Source organism: Rhinolophus hipposideros (genome assembly GCF_964194185.1).
Source record: "Rhinolophus hipposideros genome assembly, chromosome: 19".
Taxonomy (NCBI): domain Eukaryota; kingdom Metazoa; phylum Chordata; class Mammalia; order Chiroptera; family Rhinolophidae; genus Rhinolophus; species Rhinolophus hipposideros.
This window is the reverse complement of record NC_138065.1, coordinates 35,838,978-35,859,058: the sequence shown is the minus strand read 5'-3', so window position 1 is coordinate 35,859,058 and position 20,081 is coordinate 35,838,978. Positions and strand designations below refer to the sequence as shown.

General features: G+C 39.9%; 1 protein-coding gene across 3 annotated transcripts in view; it reads left to right on the top strand.

Moving 5' to 3' along the window:
- KCNH1 (potassium voltage-gated channel subfamily H member 1) overlaps positions 1-20,081 on the top strand; it is a 335,068-nt gene that overhangs the window by 67,340 nt on the left and 247,647 nt on the right. For 2 of the 3 annotated variants that reach the window (XM_081026796.1, XM_081026798.1), the window contains one exon: positions 17,246-17,719. In XM_081026796.1, coding sequence (XP_080882922.1) covers positions 17,246-17,719 — 474 coding nt within the window. The remainder of the gene's footprint in view (positions 1-17,245; positions 17,720-20,081) is intronic. The other variant, XM_081026797.1, reaches the window with a different exon arrangement.

Here is a 20,081-nt window from a genome sequence, read left to right as displayed (position 1 = left end):
CTCTGAGATATGCAGTGGAGGTTTTCTACTCTGTGTTTCTCTGTCAGGACAGCCCTTTGTCACCCCAGTAAGAGCATGGGGTTCCCCTCTCCCCCATCCCTTGCAGCACATACTCAGTTCTGATAGCCTCTTCTGAAAATCTCCTGGGCTCTTTGGTTTCAGCCTCTACTGTGTTCTTACTATGTTTCTGGTACCTGAGGTTTAATTTTTTTTAAATTTAATTTTAAACTTTAATTTTTCTGAAATTTTCTTTTTAAATGTTGTTTTGTGTAATTTTTACATGCTTCTCAGTGTGTTTGGTATACATGGACAGCTTACCATACTTGCTTCGTTCACTCTGTTGACTGTTAGCTCTCTAAATACTTGTGCTAGTGTGACTATGAGAGATTACTAGAGGTGGAATTAAGGAGACAGAAGGTATGAACATTTAAAACTGGGTAGAAACTGCCAAAGTTCCACAGTGGGGTTGTACCACCCTATGCTAACACAAGAGTCACTTTCTTCTCTCACCATTACTAATATCACTGCTATTGATTATTTTACTCAGCCTTAAATTTTAACATTTTACTTAATTCTTAAAGCACACCTATTTTTTAATGAATTGCACAAGGATTTACTGTGATAACTGTAGAGACTGTCTCCTTTACATGCACAAGAGAGCTACCATAGCCAGCCCTCAATAGGACAGGCACAAGGAGCATGGCGCTGAACCCGCCACCTCCGCTGGCCGCTGGACAGAGATGCAAAGAACTGAAGTTTACTTGTTGAACACACGCATAGCCAGGCTTGCTATCCGCATTCCCAGGTGATGAACTGGGGTGCTGTCCTCCGCTGAGGGAGAGCAGAAGCTGGGTACCTATATCCAGGCTGAGTCTGTGTTGGGGTCCCTGGCTGTCTCGTCCCACAGGCCAGAATCCCTGGTAGAGGCTGCCAGGATGTACATGAGTGTTATTTTTTGTCCTAGAAACAGGCTCTTGTGCCTTGAAATTGAGATTTCCTGTTCTTCTTTGTTTGGTTTTTGGGTGTTGACTTTATGTGGCTCATCAGACTCAGGGAGAGGTGACAGTATTCCAGTGGTACCTCACACCCCGTGTAGTATTCTCTTGCTTTGGAGAGGAAAGTGACTTGAGCAACAGGAACTTCTGCCATAAGTACCTGGGTTTTGAACTCATTTTGCCTCATAAAGAGACTTTTTAAATACTTAGGTCTATCTCGACATGGAATAGGCTGTGCTTGCAGGTAGTATGTTGGTCATTATTGGAGGTATTTTCAATGACCACTTGATCATACTCTGAAGGTGAGCTTGGCAAGAGCGGCTGGACTGATGGCCTTCCTGTCACCTTCCAGCCCTGAAGGCCAGCTGGGCCTGGTCACTGCACATGTATTCAGGACTGTGATGTTCCTTCTGCTCTGCTCTCTTTTGTCTGAGGGCTGAGGTCTTGTGGGGAGGATTCGCAGCTTTTTCCCTGGGAGGGCCGTTTTATGTATGTGTTTTTTGTATTTTAATAATGCAAGGCAGGAGAGAACTCAAATGTTCAGTGATGCCCGGGATCAACTCTGCACTTGATTTTGGTAAAAAAAACCACGTTATAAATGATCAGCTGAAATGAGGTATAAGGATTTTCTGTAGCTTTTTTTTGTTTGTTTCCTTAGAGACGGGATGATGTAGTGGAATGAGAAGATTGAGAGTCAGACTGACCTGAATCCTTATCCAAAATGTCACTACATTCCAGCTGTGTGACTTTATAAAAGTTACTTAGCCTCACTCATCTTTTCTCATCCTCATGAAATAAGGACACTGTGAGGATCCTTGTGAGGATTTGTGGTGCTTTAAAAGACAAGTCTGATCTTCTTGCTCCCTGCTGGAAAAATCATGTGGTTATTTTTTTTTGGATACATTTAAAATTGACTTCGTGGCTTGCAAGACCCAACTCTCCTCTGCAGCCTCATCTGGCAGCTGTCCACTCACTCTCAGTGGTAGCCAGGTGGCACGCACACCTGTCAAACTCTCTTTTGCCCCTGGGCCTTGGAACAAGCTCTTGTTCCTTCTCTTGCCTGGGCTCGTTCCTACCCATTCTTCAAGTCTCAATGTAGACATCACACCTGCCATAGCGAGGCCTTTCCAACAGCCCCTGCCCCACCCCAGGACAGTTAGGCCTCCTTTTCAGAAACCATCTTTGTCATGTGTAATTTCCTCTTTGAGCACTCATGCCTCTGGAAATGCTATTGTTTAATATTTTCCTCTTCCAATAGATGAAGGTGGTCCATGAAGGCAAGAGCAGTGTCTCTCTTGTTTATTCTACCTCTCTACGATGGAACACAATGCTAATACGTAGTAAGTGCTTGATAAATGTTCATTCAATGAATGAGGGAAGAAGGAAGCACCCAGTTCAGTGTCTCACACTTAGTAGGTCCTCAATAAATATTGATTCCCTTTCACATTTTATCCCTTCCTCTTCTCATGAAAGTTGTCTGCCTTGGTCATGGCTAATGGACAACTATTTGTAGCTGATTTGATAATGATGGCAATTCCTCATCACTAATTCTCAGTGCTCTAATTTCAAAAATATAGTTGAAGATTTCAAAATAAAAAGTAAAAGGAATACCACTGAAGTACTTCTCAGCAAAATAGGGAGAAACCAAGATTGTTGCCCAATTGCATTTTAATATGGGCTTATATGTGAAGGTGTCGTGTGTTGGTACTTGACTGTGATATAAAGTATATGAGTTAATACTTCTAATTGTTTCCCACTGCTTTTATCTCTTCCATTAAAGAACAAGTGCATCATGGAAAAAGTGCTAAAAATAGAGCCTGCTTGGTTTATAGAGAAGGGTGTTTATGACAGGAATTAAGCAGTTGTTTAGCTCGGGACCAAATTTGCCCTCACTTTGTAGTCATAAAAACCCACACTGTTTCTAAACAGGGGAGGTTTTTGGAGCTGTACTTGGGGAAGGGGAAAGGGAAAGAAACGCACATATAGATGCTAAGGGAAGGGTTGTGCCTGGAGTAAGGGGTTTAGAGAACCAAGGTTTCTCTTCACCCACAGAGAGAGGATGTCTGAGGCAGTTGTGGTGGATGGTAATGGTGATGGTGGTGTTTGTGGCAGGGGCTCTCTCTACCTGTGTCCTTAGATGATCGGTGAAGCCACTTTGGTGGGTAAAGTAGTGAGTACCGTGGGGCCACTCTCAAAGGGGAAGTTCTCTTTCTTTGACTCTGGGTTCTTCTGCTGCCATCACCCAGGGCGATGGTGGCTGACACTCCTCATGAGACAGTGATCTTGAAGCTGCTGTCTCTTCTGACTCTTGTTAGGGCCCGTCCTGGCCACGGTGGATTGGCCACGTCTTCAAACTCCTAGGGAGACGATTGAGTCTGTTCACAACTTGGTCCAGTGCTGCTGCTCCCCAGTTCATGCCCACACCCTGTCTCCCCTAGAGTTCCACAGTGTCTCGTACCAGGCCTCCCCGTGCTTCCAAACTTGCCTCTTCTGATCCTTCTTCCACATTGACACCGGTTACCATCACACAGAGTAATTAAGATTATGAATCTCCCTTACTTGAAGTTCTTAACTTCGCTTAAAGGGCACACCAAGGCTGGCCCACCGCTTCCCTTAGATTGAGCTTCATTTCTCAATTTTGGCCTCTCTAGACTCCTCTAAAACACAACAACAAAAAGCACACAATACCAGGCTTCTCCCACACTGAGCTCTTACACTGGCTCCTTTATATATCCTGGCCTTACACACACGGTCTGCCTGAGTTTTGTCTGTCTATAGCCTGCCGTTCAAGAGAGAGCTTGACAATCACCTCCTCCACCTCCATCTAAGCCTTTCCTGACTAAGTCAATTCATTCTCTTTTCCCCTGCTCTTAAAGTACTTTCATCCGTGCATCTCTTACCACTGCTTGCATTACATTTTAGTAATGGGTTTGCACATCTCTTTTCTGTTCTAAACTGTGGGATCTTTGGATCCTTGTGGGTAACTTTTGGTTGTCCAAGAGTTCACGGTTGTGTTTAATAGACCGTAGAATTGATGGGGTCTCTGAAGCCATCTTGTCTTTTTCTTCAAAATAAATGTACTTTATCAGTTTTCCTTTCTTCCTAGGCCATTTTAGTTCTGTCATTCTTGGTTCCTGATCCTTGAGGAAGCCAAAGCCTTTAGGTAAAAAAGGATGTGTTCTGTGAGCTCATCCAGAATCTTCTGACCCGAATCTTTACTTGCATGAAAATGCTAGTGTTTGAATACTGCTTAACTATGTACAAGAAAAATTTATAGCTTTATACCTATACATACACATGTACCTATACCTATATTCTGATTTGACCTGCACTGTGTCTATCTGATGTTGGTTGCATTTTTTCAGGTGAGGCAACTGAGGCATGGAGACCTTGCTTTCTTGAGGTTGTTCAGATGTGAAGTCAAGATGGAGGTTTCCAGGCGGAGGCTCTGCCAGGTTCAGCCTGCAAGAGCTGTATTTTGATTGACCTACTGTGTTTGTAACCCTCTTTCAAATGATTTCCCCAGGCATCTCTTTGTTTTTTTTGACATGTCCTCCCTTCTCTCACCTCCCCCGTCATGCACATATTCATCTGTACACATTTATGGTTCACATTTTTTGATCTATTGTTTGTTGTCTGGTGTATGGATAATTTGTGTATCCATTCCAAATCTACTTTTGCAAGCAATTCCTACATTTGTTCCAATCTGTTCAGGATATTCTTAATGGTGCAGTGTAACGTCATGGTATAGACTCGTGCTGTTTTGTGTGGTGACCACGGGGTACATGTGACTGTTGAGCAATTGAGATGTGGCTCATCTGAATTGAGAGGTGTAGTACATTACATCATGCACATCGGATTTCAAACTTAGTATGAAAAAAGGGATGTAAAGTATCTCACTCATTTATATATTGATTACATGTTTACGTGATAATATTTTGGATATATTGGGTTAAATTATTGGTTAAGATATTGTTAAAATTAATTTGACCTGTATTCTCTTAATTTTATTTAGTGTGGCTATTAGAAAATTTAAAATTACATATGTGACTGCATGCTATTCCTATTGGTTAGTGCTGGTTTAGAGTAGGGGCTTTCGAATCAGATTTGGGTTTGAATCTTAGCTTCACCATTTAGTTAACTTTGTGGTTTTGGGCAATTTACACAGCCTCCCTGGAATCACTGCTCTTATCTATAAAGTAAACACCAATATCTTCACATGGTTGTTGTGAGGATTAAATTGTCTTTTTCATTTAAAGTGCTCAGCCTAGAACCTGGCACAGGGGCACGGGGGTTAAAAGCACAGACATTAGCATTAAACGTTACAAGGTTTTTGACACTGGTTGTGCACTTAAAACCCTGTGGCCTTGGCCAAGCTACTTTACTTCCCCAAGCTTCAGTTTTTTCTTTGTAAAGTAGGCATCCCTACTTTAGTATGCACTTTAGTATAGTATAATAGTATGCACCTGTGTGAGGATTAAATGCATTAATACATGGAAAGGGCTTACTAGCTCAGGGTAGGGTGTACTGTAAACACTCAATAAATGATAACACATACTGCAATACCTGGGGAAGGGCATCTGTTGGAAACTTCCTTGCTGTTCATTGGTTTATGTGGACTCTGGTTTTTATTTTTATTTCTTCATGACATATAATTGCAATATGACTTCAAGATATAACCTATTATCTCCCATTTCTCATGGTTAGTATAGTGTTCCAAGGACATTCTTAATATTATATTTTTGTCAGGAATTATATTATTATTTGGGTCTTCTTTTATAGCCTCCTTTTTAGCTTTATTTATTCAGCAAATCATTTATTTATTCAAGTGGCTTTTGTTAAGCACTTACTGTGCCAGGCGCTGGGCTAAGGATTGAGTATGTGGTGGTGAGAAGACAGACAAACACCCTGCCTTCATGGGGCTTACAATCTAGTGGGGAAGATATCTGTAAACAAGTGAAGAAACAGATACATGTATTGTAATTCCTGATGAATGCTATAAAAGGAACAAACCTGGCAATACAGTAAAATGTAACAGAGAAAGGGAGATGATAGACAATCTTTTTCAGATAGGGTGGTCAGGGAAAGCCTCTGTGAAGGGATGACACATAGGCCAAGACCTAAAGCTTGACTAGAACCCATCCTTGTAGGAGAGGAACATTTTGAGCTGCTCCACAGTGGGAAAAGACCTTTGGAATTTTTGCAGAAAGCCAGTGGGGTGGAGTGGTTGGTGAAAGGGTGAAGGGCTTAGGTGAAGTTGGAAAGATAAACAGGAACTTGTAGGTCATAGCAAGAATGTAGATCTTGTTTGAAGTTCCATGTAAGAGCTAGAGGGTTTGATCAGGGAAGTGACATGATTGATACAAGTTGCTATATGGTGTATGAATTTGAGGAGGGCCGGAATGGAAGTGGGGAGAGGTTGGGAAGCTACTGCCATGTTGTGGTGAGAGGGGATGGTGCACTGGATAGAGTTATAGAAATAAGTTGGAGAATAGCGTATAGGTCCTGAGTTAGATGTATTTGGTGGTAGAAGCAACAGAACTCCCTGATGGATTAGTCCTAGAGGTTTTCTTAGAGGGAGATCTGAGCTGCATACCTTTGTGGTATCAGGAGAGAGTACCATTAAAACAGCGAAGCAAGGAGAGTGTTTGGAAGCTGTGTGAAAATCTGTAAAAAGCGACTGAGAGGGTGAGTTAAATCAGGATGGAAGAGTCCATTGGATTTAGCCAGAGTGAGATCATTGGTGACCTTGACAATAGCTATTTCATTGGAGAGTGGAGGTCATTGAGTGGAGTGTGGAACATGTTTGGAGGGGAGAAAGTGGAGATACGTTTAGAATACTCTTTCAAAAAGTCTGGCTATAAAGGGAAAGACACACCTGAAGCTGAAGCTGAATAATAATGAATGCCAACTATAATTTTATATATATATGTATATATTTATATACATTTATACAGGATGTGGAATACAGCATAAGGAATAGAGTCAGTGGAACTGTAACAGCTATATACAATGTCAGAGATAGGGGGAGGGGGTTGTCACTTTGTCAGGGATGATATAATAAATTTTTAACTATTACATTGTTTTGTACACCTGAAACTAAAAAAGAAGAAAAAAAGGAACTGAGCAAGAAAGGGGAGTTGATTGACGTCTAAAGAATGCTGCTGTGTCCAAGGAGAGGTTGACAGAATGAAAAGAGAGGGAATGATGAGATAAGGGGCAAGTAAAGCACTTGAGGAGGGAGAGAACGGTGAGGTTCAGAGCACACGGGAGGAATTGGCCTTTGATAGGAGGACCTTCCTCGATTGAAACAAGAAGGACGTAGGTGGTTAAGGGTAGAGGCCAGGTTGTAGATTTGCGACCCCTGGAAGACACAGGAACTTCTCTCTGGTTCTATTTTTTCAGTGATTCATAAAGCAAAAACATGAGCTAAGAGTGAGGTATAGCAGAGAACAGCACTTAAGAACCTAGAGTGAAATATTATGATCTCTGATCCACTTCAGCAAAACCACTTTACATAGTGACTGTCACTTGACACAGAAAGGTTTCAGGGTAAGTGTGGTTTGGTCCTGCTTGTGTCTTTATCTAGCTGTGGCTTAGGACCTGGGGCAGTTAGTCTTCATGGAGACAGGCCAATGTGGCTGGTTCAGGACTTGAACTGGGAAGTCCTGGAGAAGGCCATAATGGGGGACGCTGCCTTTGACCAGAAACTAATTTCATAAGATGACAGGATGGCATGTTGCCATCATTCAGAGGTCCTACTATGTAAAAGCAATAGTTTATCAAGAGTCCGTATACAATAGAAGGAAAGCATTGAATTAGGAAACTGGGCTTGCAGTTAAGATCCTGTTTTGTCATCTGCAATGTGACTGTGAGTAAACCATTTACCTTATGGGTTTATTTCCCCAGTTTTTAAAATAAGAAAAATACCAGCCTTTTCATCTCATGAGAGTGCATGAGGAGTGATGATGGATGTACGCCTGTGCGTTGAGAGGTGATTCAGGCTGTACACAGAGATAGATTAGTGAAAAGACTTGAAGGCTTGGAGCTGGCAGCCTGGTTTGTACTCCCAGCTCTCTGCTTACTCACCCCTGATATGACTCAGGGTGAGTCATGTTGCCTCTCGGAAACCCCATTTTCCCATCTGTAGAACCCCCTCACAGGGTGTATAATGATGCAAAAATACAGCAGAGGACTTTGGAAGTAAAAGTCCTAGAGAAATGTAATAGTCCGATTTTCCTGTGCTTCATCTAGGGAGAAGATCTACCTCTGTTTTCCTTCCAGAATCAGTCTTAAAATGAATATTCTTTGGCCTCATCAATAACGGCCTGTAGTGAGCACTTCCTGCCAGCAGAGGCTGGGGCTGGGTATTGCGGGGAGAGCATGAACCAGTGATGTTACACTGGGGGAAACATATCTGTGTTTGGGGGACGACCAGTCTGATGGGCATAGAAGACAGACACAAACCCACTCTTAGGAAGTACATTCTGGAAGGGCTACCAGCTCCCTGCCTTTGGAAGCTTCCCTCTACAAGACTAATGAAATGGAAGAAGCTAGAAGCACATGCTCATACTGAAAAGTGCTGTGGCTACCAGGACCACTATACCAGGTCATTCTGTGTTCGTGCCCCATGATGCTGTTTCTGAAGAAACTTCTGAAGGATCACTGAGCATCTAACGTAGGAGAAACTCCTTATGGCTAGTCACAAGTTTGGTATCCCATCTCTTGACTGTACCCAGAGACTTTCTCCCTTTGGAGGACACTAACCATTTTCCAAATAATGATATTCTGAAGGAGCCGGAGAAAGCCTCTTCTCCTGAGGATGGCAGTCGTGGAGTTCATCAGAGTGGTCCATTATCTGTTATCTTGGCCTGAATTCATTCCCACATATACTAATACTTCTGAGGAGGAACGTGGGCCAATCTCATGGGAATCTTTTTCATCACCATGAATAATTAGTCATTTGTCACTGTGCTCTGAAATGACTATTGGAACCAGATAGTTAACTGGATAAAAAATACTCTTTGGGTTAGGGAATTTTTCTTAAGGATATTGATTTTCTGCAGTGAAGAACTCAGTCCATGGAATTTCTGTTTTCTGTTTTCCATAGAGAGTTGCTAAAGGGCTAATATGAGAGTGAAATACATAGGATCTCAAATCAGACTATAAAAGCTTCGCTTTACGGGAATCATTTGTAGTCTTTCACATAAAGATTTGGAAAGAGGATGTATCACATTGATTTTAATCAAATATCCTAGCAACCCAGTCTACTCCCGGAATGCAGATACCCTATGGTTTCAATGTATTAATGAAAGGCTACATCCCAGAGGCGAGAAAGAGAGAAACTGAATACCAGTCCCCAACAACCCTCCTTGTCTAGCCTAGTGCCTCTCGCAGTGGCCTTTGAACACATGGGCAGGCATAGCAGCAGGGGGAGCGCCTGTGGTCAACCTGGCATTTGGGGAAGGTCTGAAGACACTATTGACTCAGGCGTGACTCAAGCTGGGCCGAGTAGTGTCCTGGAAAGCATCAGAATGGGAAATCCACTTAGAAATAATAATGGATTATATCACACTGGAACAGGAACAGCCATTTTTCTCTGAAAGGGCATTTCCTCCTGAGGGCTTGTTACCAAGAACCCTGGAACCCCAGGCGACCTTGGTGTGCAGTCGGCAGGTGGCTACCCACTTGTGGATTCTTTTCAGTTCTTGCTAAATAGTCTTATCATTCAGACTGTATTTTGTAAATGTACAATAACACGCTAAATAACTCACTTCCCTTTCTGCTGCCTTTCCCTTAGCAGAATGCCCAGGAAGCCTGCCTTACAATGCTTATAATTCATCTATATTCAGTTGATTTTTTAAAGCGAAACTTCTTATTTTGAGATAACTATAGAGTCACATGCAGGTGTAAGCAATAATACAAAGAGATCCCATGTCTTCTTTACTCAGTTTCCCTTGATGGTAACTTCCTGCACATGTGTAGTTCAATGTCACAACTGAGATACTGACATTGGTACAGTCAAGAACATTTCCACCCACCCTGAGAATACCTTTTGTTGCCTTTTGATAGCCACACCTACTCCCTTCCTACCCTCACTCCCCCTTTAAGTCCTTGGCAACCACTGATTTGTTCTCTATTTCTATAATGATTGCATTTCAAGGATGTTATATAAATGGAATCATATAGTATACTATCTTTGGGGATTGTGTTTTTAAATCTCTGGAGATTCATCCAAGTTGTTGCATGTATCAGTAGTTTGAACCTTTTTATTGCTGAGTGGTGGTATTTAATGGTAGCTGTACCACAATTTGTTTATTCATCTGTTGAAGAACATGTTGGTTGTTTCCAGTTTTTGGCTGTTACGAATAAAGCTGCTATAAACATTCATGTATAGATTTTTGTGTGAACATAAATTTTCGTTTTTCTGGGACAGACGCCCAGGAGTGTCATTACTGGGTCATGTGGTAGTTGTATATTTAGTTGTTTATTAAATTGCAAAACTCTTTTCTGGAGTGGCTGTACCATTTTATATTTCCACTGGCAATATAGGAGTGATCTAGTTTATGTGCATTCTCACCAGCATTTAGTGTTGTCATGATGTTTTTATTTTAGCCATTCGTCTAGGTGTGTAGTGATAGCTCATTGTAGTTTTAATTTGCATTTCTTTAATGGCTGATGATGTTGAACACCTTTTCATATGTTTATTTGCCATCTCTTGGGTAAAATGTCCATTTATGATTTTTTCTCATTGGATTGTTTGTTTTCTTATTGTTGAGTTTTGCGATTATATATTGTAAATTATATATTCTAGATACTATTTCTTTGTTGGATATGTGGTTCGCAAATATTTTCTCCAACTCATAGCTTGTCTTTTCATCCTCCCCACAGAATGTTTTGCAGAATAAAAGTTTTTAAATTTTGATGAAGTCCAATTTATCAATTTTTTTCTTTTATGGATTGTGCTTTTGGTATCGTGTCTAAAAACACTCTGCCTAGCCCTAAATCCCAGAAGTTTTCTTCCTTTTTTTTTTTTCACTAAAAGCTTTTACATTTTACATTTAAGTCTTCAATTCATTTTGAGATAATTTTTATATAAGATATGAGACTTATATTTAGGTTCCTTTTTTTTTTCCATTTATGCTTATAAATTTCCTTTACTCCAGCACCATTTGTTGAAAAGGCTGTCTTTCCTCTACCGAATTGCTTTTTGTACCACTGCAAAAAAATCAGTTGGGCATATTTGTATGGGTCTATTTCTGAGTTCTCTATTCTGTTCCATTAATCTATGATTCTATTTTCTATCAATACCACATAGTCTTAATTACTGTAGCTATCTATCAAGTCTTGAAATTAGCTAGACTGATGCCTCCCACTTTAGTTTTTCAATTCAAAAACTTTTTCCATTTCCTTTTCCTGTCCATATAAATTTAAGAATAAAACTTATGTGTATCTTGTGTATATCTACAAAAACTCTTGCTGGCATTTTGATAGGAATTGCGCTAAACTTGTATACCAATTTGGAGAGAATGGACATCTTTAGTATGTTTAGTCTTCTAACTTACTAACACAGCATGCCTATTCATTTATTTTTTTCTTTGTGTTTGCATATTTTAAGGTTTAATTTATTTAAAAAGAATTTTTTAATTAAAATTTATGGTGGTGACAGTGGTTAGTAAAATTACATAGGTGTCAAGTGTACAATTTTATAATACATCATCTATATATCACACTGTGTGTTCACCACCAAGAGTCAGTTCTCCTTCCATCACCAGATATCTTCTCTGATTTCTTTTTATCAGGATATTGTTGTTTTCAGCATAACGTAGGTCCTATTTATGTTTTGTTATATTTGTACCTTAGTGTTTTTTTGATTATAAATGGTGTTATATATTTTTGGTGTTTTTATTTTTGTATGTTTATTTTGTATTGTGTGACCTTGCTGAATTCACTTATTAGTTCTAGAAGTTTGTATATAGATTCTTTGGGATGTTCTATCTATACCTTTATGTCATTTGCAAATGTGCACAGTTTTATTTCTTCCTTCCTGATATGGATACCTTTTCTTTTCTTTTTCTTTTTTTTTCGCCTTGTTGCAGTGTCAGTACTATGTCAAATAAGAGTAGTGAAAGCTGATGTCTTGCCTTATTCTTGATCATAGAGGGAAAGCATTCAGTCTTCCATCATTAAACATGATGTTAGCTGTAGGGTTTTTTTTTTTATAGACGCTGTTTATCAAGTTTAAGAAGTTTCCCTATATTCCTATTTTTCTGGGAGTTTTTATAATGAATATTCTTGAATTTTGTCACATGCTTTTTCTACGTCAACTGATATGGACATGTAATAGTCCTTCTTTAGCCTGTTAATATGGTACATTACATTGATTGATTTTTGAATATTGAATCAGTACTGAAACCCTGGAATATACCCCAATTAGTCATTCTTCTATATGTTGCTGAATTTTATTTGCTACTTTTTGTTAAGAATTTGTCATCTGTATTTATGAGAGACATTGGATTGTTGTCTTCTTTTTTCATACTGTCTTTGTCTGGTTTTGGAATCAGGTAATATAAAATGAATTGAGAAGTATTCCCTCTGCATCTATTTTCTGGGAGCGATTATTTAGAATTGCTATTAATTCCTCTTTTAAAGTTTGGTACCATTATCCATTAAAATTCTGGGTCTGAAGATTTCTTTTTTGGGTTTTTAAAAATTATTCATTCAATTTTCTTAATAGTTTATAGGACTATGAATTGTGTTTTTCAAGAACTATTTCACATAGAGTTATTTATAGCATTCCCTTATTATCTTTTTGATATCTTTAGGGTTTATAATTATATCCCATGTTTCACTCCTGGTCTTGGTAATTTGTGTTTTCTCTGTTTCTCTTTTTCCTTTTTCAGTCTTGCTACAGGTTTGTCAATTGCATTTTTATTTTAATGGTCCTTTCAAAGATCACTGATTTTCTTTATTTTTCTTTTTGTTTTCAGTTTTACTGATTTCTGCTTTTAACTTTATTTCCTTCCTCCTGCTTGCTTTAGTTTTACTCTGCTCTTTTTTAAATAGGAGTTTGAGGTGGGAGTGTACATTATGGATTTAAGACTTCTTTCCTTTTCTTAGGTAAATATTTAGTGCTATACATTTCCCTGTTAGTTCTGCTTTAGCAGCATCCCACAGATTTTGAGATGTATTTTCTTTTTCATTGAGTTCAATGTATTTTTAAATTTCCCTTGACACTTCTGCTTTGGCCCATGGATTACTTAGAAGTGTGTTGTTTAGTTTTCAAGTGTTTGGATATTTTTCTGTTACCTTTCTGTTACTGATTTCTAGTTTGATTCCATTATAATCAGAGAACACACTACATGTGGTTTCAAATCTGTTAAATTTGTTGAAGTTTGTTTTATGGACTACCATTTGGGCTCTCCTGAATTATGTTCCACATGCACTTGAAAAGAATGTGCTTTCTGCTCTTGTTGGGTGGAATGTTTTATAAATGTTGATTAAATCCTATTGGTTGATGGTGTTGTTGAGTTCTTCTTAACAATTCCAATTGCTTATTTCCTGCCTACTGTGTTTCCCTGAAAATAAGATCTAGCTGGACCATTAGCTCTAATGCATCTTTTGGAGCAAAAATTCATGTAAGACACAATCTTATTTCAATATAATATAAGATCTGGTATAATATAATACAATACATTGTCTTATATTAATTTTTGCTCCAAAAGACACATTAGAGATGATGGTTCAGCTAGGTCTTATATTTGGGGAAACATGGTAGTTGTTCTGTCAGTGATTGAAAGAGGAGTGTGTATTTGTCTATTTCTTTGTTCAGGTCTATTAACTTCTGCTGTGCATATATTTGGAGCTTTTTTGTTTGATTCATACACCCGAGGATTTCTGTGTCTTCTTGGTGACTCACCCCTTTCATCATTATGTAATGTGCCTTTTTATCTCTGTTGTTCAGATTGAGTAATTTCTATTGTTTTGTCTTCAAGTTCACTGATTCTTTCTTCTGTCCTATCCATTCTGCTATGGAGCCTATCCATTGACTTTGAAAAACTGCTTATTATATTTTTCAGTTCTGAAATTTCCTTGTGGTTCATCTTCATATCTTTTTTTTTCTTTGCTGAGACTTTTTATTTTTTTCATTTGTTTCAAGTGTGTCCATAATTGCTTGTTCAAGCATTTTTATGATGGCTACTTTAAAATCTTTGTTAGATATTTCTGATGTCCTTGTCATCTTGGTGTTGGCATCTATTGATTGTCTGTTTTTCATTCAGCTTGATATTTTCCTGGTTCTTGCTATAATGAGTGATTTTGAAATGAAACCTGAGCATTTGGGATATTTATGTTATAAGACTCTGGATCTTATTTAAACCTTTTTTTAATTTGGCTTCCTTTGACACAGATATAGCCGAGGAAGGGAAGGCATCCCCTCATTTCTGCCAGGCTGGGGTAGAAGTCCAGGTCTCCAACTCAGCCTCTGTTGACACCTGAGGGGGGCTCATTCTTTTTACTGCTGGGTGAGAGTGAGAGTTCCAGCTCCTTGCTAAGCTTACACTGATTCCTCCCGGGCTTGAGGAGGGGAGTGGCCTCATTACCCCTGGGCAGTGGTGAAAATTCTGATTCTCCACTAGACTTCCTCTGACCTCATTCCTGTGAGGAGAAGAAGGGGTGCTTCATTACTGCTGGATGGAGGTGGATAGTCCCTACTGGACTATCTCTGTCACTACCCACAGTAGGGAAGAGAATGAGGTTGGGTGCTTCATTACAGCCTCGAGAAGGGGGAAATCTAGGTTTCCATAGTCTAGCTTTTGCTAGTCTGGGTTGGAATGGGACTACAGCCTTTTCTGTGGTGTTTGGCTATAGCAAAATAGTTACTGTCTAAAAGTTTTCTGTCTTTTGAGACTGCCCCTTTCCCAACGCTTTTGCTAGAGAGAGTGGGCTTTTGTTGGGATTTTTTTTTTTATTTGCACACATTTGTGTTTCCAGGTTGTTGGCTTCTTCACCTCCAAGTCTGGGAATATATGAGACAAAAAGAAAACCCAGTGACCTCACCACTGTGTCATTCCTAGACAGTTTGCTCTCTTTTCTATACCGTTTAGAGTCTTTTTACATTTGTTTTATGTATAATGTCCATGGCTTTTAGCTTTTTGTTGTAATTAGATAGAGGAATAGGGAAAAGTACATCTACTCCCTCTTTCCAGAAGCTGAAGTCCCATTCAGTTAATTTTATTTGCTTTATTATTACAGGTCAATCCCTTTTCCTGCCTGAGGTCTCAGGGCCCAATCTTCGATAATCACACTTATATAGGTTCTTTTCACAGGGAGAGAAATTAAAATTCCACGTCTAGAAGAGCTCTGTGCATTGGTGGGATAGGTGGGGGGAGGGAAAACAGTTCCTGTATCCAAAGATGCCTACTGGGCACTCTGGATTTCTAGCTTTATTTTTGGTCACCTTTTAGGGCCTGGGGCCAACCACAGGGGGAACAGGAATATTGAGATTATTTTATATTCATTAACAAGTCTTTAATCTTTGTAGGGAAAAAGAGGTTCTCCTGACACAAGAGGAAGTTTCACCTATAGATTGCTGAGAACCTGTAAATGGCACAGAGTAACAGCTGCGGTGGGGGTGGGGAAGGGTCCCTTCCAGCTTGACCTGGCCTCCGAAATCATAACCTTTTACCTTTGACTATTGAGGTGAAACCCATTTGTGATACTGTCTTGTGATACTGTCTTGATACTTGCAGCCAAGCTTCTCTAGACTTTTTCCTTCACTGGGTCTGTTTCATTAAAAGCTTGTTATTTAGGGAAATGTAACCTTGTTGTAAAACAGCATGTGTTTTTAATCAAGCTGAACCTAGTTTGGGATCCTGGTTCCATCTTTTGCTAGCTGCATGACGTTGAAGTTCATTCATTCATTTAAAAACAGTCCTGTAGTGCCGACTCGGGGCCAACTATTATGATGGGTGTTTGGAATAAAGAGGTGGGTACCTTTCATTGCTGTTTTCTTCATTTTCTAGCTATCAGCAAGTTCAGTTGGTTTTACTTCAAAAATATATCCAAAATTGGACTACTTTTCTCCATTACCCATCTTTCCCCCAAGTTGTTATTCTAAGTTTCTTTATTGTATTCTTCCCACTAATCCTCTGTCTCAATTCATTATCTATGCAGCAGTCAGGGGTGTCTTTTTAAAATATGCATCAGATTATTCCCTTGCTTAAAACCCTCCAGTTATACTCAGATGTACTGAAAATAAAATCCAACATCTCCCCATGGTCCATTAGGTCCTGCATGATCTGGGTTCTGCTTCCCCTCTGAGCTCAACTTGTATCCTTTTCCCCCTCATTCAGTACGTGTCAGTCACGCCAGACTTCTTTGTTTTCCCGAAGATATAAAGCTTATCTCACCCTGTGTTCATGATACTAGTAATGCTCTCTGCCTAGGATAATTTTTCCTTATAAGCTTGAATGGCTGGTTCCTTGCTGTCACTCATATTTCAGTTCAAACATTCTCCCTCCCCTATTCTTCAAGTTGCATTCTATCAAACCATTACATGTCCCCACCACCTCTTATTTAGCTCTTATCACAACTTGAAATTGTCTTGATTTGCCTACTAGACTGAGCTCTATGAGAGCAGGAATCAGGCTGTTTCATTCCTTACCGTCTGTCCAATGTCTAGAATAGTTCCTGGCACAGAGCAATAAATGTTTGTTGAGTAAAGTTGCATAATTCTCTTGAACCTCAGTTTCTCACTTGTTACATAGAATAATAATTGATTAATAAAATGAGGTTGTATTTAGAATTAAGTGAGATAATAAATGTATGTGAAGTATTTAGTACAATGCTTGGCACACTATTCCAAATAAATCCGCGTTTCCCCGAAAATAAGACCTAGCTGGACTGTCAGCTCTAATGTGTCTTTTGGAGCAAAACTTAATATAAGACCCGGTCTTATAGTATATTATATAAGACCGGGTCTTATAGTAAAATAAGACCGGGTCTTATTTTAAGTTTTGCTCCAAAAGACGCGTTGGAGCTGATTGTCCAGCTATGTCTTATTTTCAGGGAAACATGGTAGTTTGCCATTTTTCATTGTGATTATTTATATGACAATGTTCACTTCCATTCTCCCATACTTTTCTGGTACTTGTGTTTGCACCTAATGATCTATCCGGAGCATCACAAGTATGTGTCGGTGACAGACTAATCCTAACTTAGTTCTCTCTTGGCCATGTTTTTCTATGCAGGTGCTGCAGCTGGGCTCAGACATCCTTCCCCAATACAAGCAAGAGGCACCAAAGACTCCCCCTCACATCATCTTACATTACTGTGTTTTTAAGACCACGTGGGATTGGATCATCTTGATTTTAACCTTCTACACAGCCATCTTGGTCCCTTACAATGTCTCCTTTAAAACCAGGCAGAACAACGTGGCCTGGCTGGTTGTGGATAGTATCGTGGATGTCATCTTTTTGGTGGACATTGTGCTGAATTTTCACACCACTTTTGTTGGACCAGCTGGGGAGGTGATTTCTGACCCCAAACTCATTCGCATGAACTACCTGAAGACATGGTTTGTGATTGACCTTCTGTCCTGTTTGCCATATGATGTCATCAACGCTTTTGAGAACGTGGATGAGGTTAGTGCCTTTATGGGTGATCCAGGGAAGATTGGTTTTGCTGATCAGATTCCACCACCCCTGGAGGGGAGAGAGAGTCAGGTACATCCCTCAAATCTCAGACCTTGTTGTCATGTCTTGAAAGCTGAATTAAATGTGGGTGGTCAACAGAAGACTAATTAGTGGGTGGGAAGTAGCATGACTGATGTCCGGAACAGAGGGAGCATGCTGGATCGATGTCCTTGCCTGCTGTTCTTGCCTTTGGAGGTTTAGAGGTCCTGCATGTCCGCGAATGGTGTGGAAGAGACCAAAGGCTTCCCTCTGACGCCATGTGGATGTAGTGCATGCCACTGGCTGGGGTGGAGGGCGCTGCAGAATGCATTTCCGCTGCTTTGCTGAACCTCCACTTTGTATGCAATTGCTGAATGTCTACCTATGGATTATTCTCATCATGGGGACTTTTCTACCATCTGCTGCTAACCTTTGGCTGTTTCAGTTTAATTGACTACTAACAACAAGGATGCCATTTCTCCCTATTTGCTTGCTTATTTATTTAATTATTTTTTGGGGGGTGGGTGGGAGGGGAGAGTAAATGTTGGAAAAGAATGAGTTTCTTTGCTAAACTAAGTTTCGGAGGTGACCCGTGGCGATCAGATGTTCATACTTCCCCTTGCCTAAATTAGCTGAGGTAGTCAGGTTGTGGCTGAGAGGTGTAGAGCTGTTACTGGATTACACTGTTTTGGATTGTTAGTCCTGCAGGCAATAGAAGGAATTAAAAGAAGATAAATGCTCTGTAAATGTGTTGGAATTAGGACATGCTTAAATCGTCAGCAAATGGGTGCCTGGGGCTGGTAAAAGTGATTTTCTCCTTTGAAAACGCAAGGATGTCAAGTCTCGGCAAAGGAAAAGGTCAGATTCTTATCTAGTTTAAGTGTTCTGTGGGAATTGTTCTCCCCTTTTTCTACTGTGATTGACACTCCAGGTGGATTAAGGTAAGGCCGTTCATCCTCAGGCAGCAATGGATCCTCATTATTTCAGACAATGGAGGGCCTCAGAGGTCTCAGTCCAGCTTCCCTGTTAGCTAGGTAGGCATTCCAGGAAGCCATCTAGGAGGCTGAGTTGAGGCAAAATACACTCTCAGGGCTAAGTGGCTAGTGGATTCCGCCTTAGGATAGTTGGAAGGAACAGATTGGTGCGAACTTGAGCTCAGCTCCTTCCTCTGTGAGAACCCAACTACCTCGTACCACTTCTCCTTCCAGTAAAGACGAGATATTCAGATGCTCTAGACTCAGAACAACCCCTGCTTTTATCTGTATGGTGTGTTTCAATATACTTTAAAATTCCAAGGAATAATTCTCTGGGTGGCTAGTGTAGATTTTAATAGGGGGATTGAGTGAGTTGAGACTGATCATTTACAAGAACAAAATCACCCCTAAAGTGAATGTTGGACTTCTTAATTGTGCATTTTAGTACATGTTGGGAATATTTTTCTCTGTGAATACATTTCTAGAAAATTTTATGTTAGTGAGGAAAATATGAGCGTTTTGGCTTAGATAATTCAAATGAATTATTTCAACCTAGAAGAGCTGCTTGTACACACTTATGGGAAATGAAATTTAACTTTAAAAACCACTTGGGTTTTTCAATTAAACCATATTTATAGCAGTGGCATTTAAATAAATAGGACAGTTCTTCGACTTCCACAGCTTCCTGTTAAATATCGGCAGAGCTATAAACACGTATGCAAATGTATCAAGATTACCTGTAGGTTAGCAGAGCAGAGAGCTTCTCCCCAGGCTCTGTGTATGCTGGGTTGGAATTCCTTTGCCATTTATTATGAATACTTCTGACATGGTTTCTGATCTCCAGATTCATGAAATAGATTGTAGGTAGGAAAAACATCATTTATCTGCAGCTTTCTAGTTGGCAAAGGGTTTAGCAACAAAGCTCTTAACGGCCATCTCATGATCATAAATAATAATATGAATATTAAGGGGGCTATAGCTATAATTTGCTTCTGCAAAGACTGGATTTCATGTTGAGTAATTCCTTTTAAAGCTTTGGCTGACACCTGAAATAATGCCTTTTCATAACAAGTGGTGGTATTGGGGAAGATCAGTGTGAGGAAACTGAAGATTTGGCTTCTAGTCCTCTTGGTATCACCTATTAGGACAGCTGAGAACTTTGTGCATGTCATTTAGCCTTTCTGGACTACAGTTTATCTTGAGGATACTTCCTTACCTGCCTGAAGGCATGGCATTATGACAGTGAATTATTGGAGTTCCCTGCCACCTGCAGAGTCTGGTGAGTTCTACAATCTCATCTGCATTATCCTCGCCTCCAAACTGACTGTCAAAATGAGAGGCCCAAGGTGGGGTGGCATGGGGGCATTTAGCAGATTATGTTAAGTAGACCTCCTGGAAGTCAGAGCCCAGTAGGACCATAGAAGTCATCTAGTTTAATC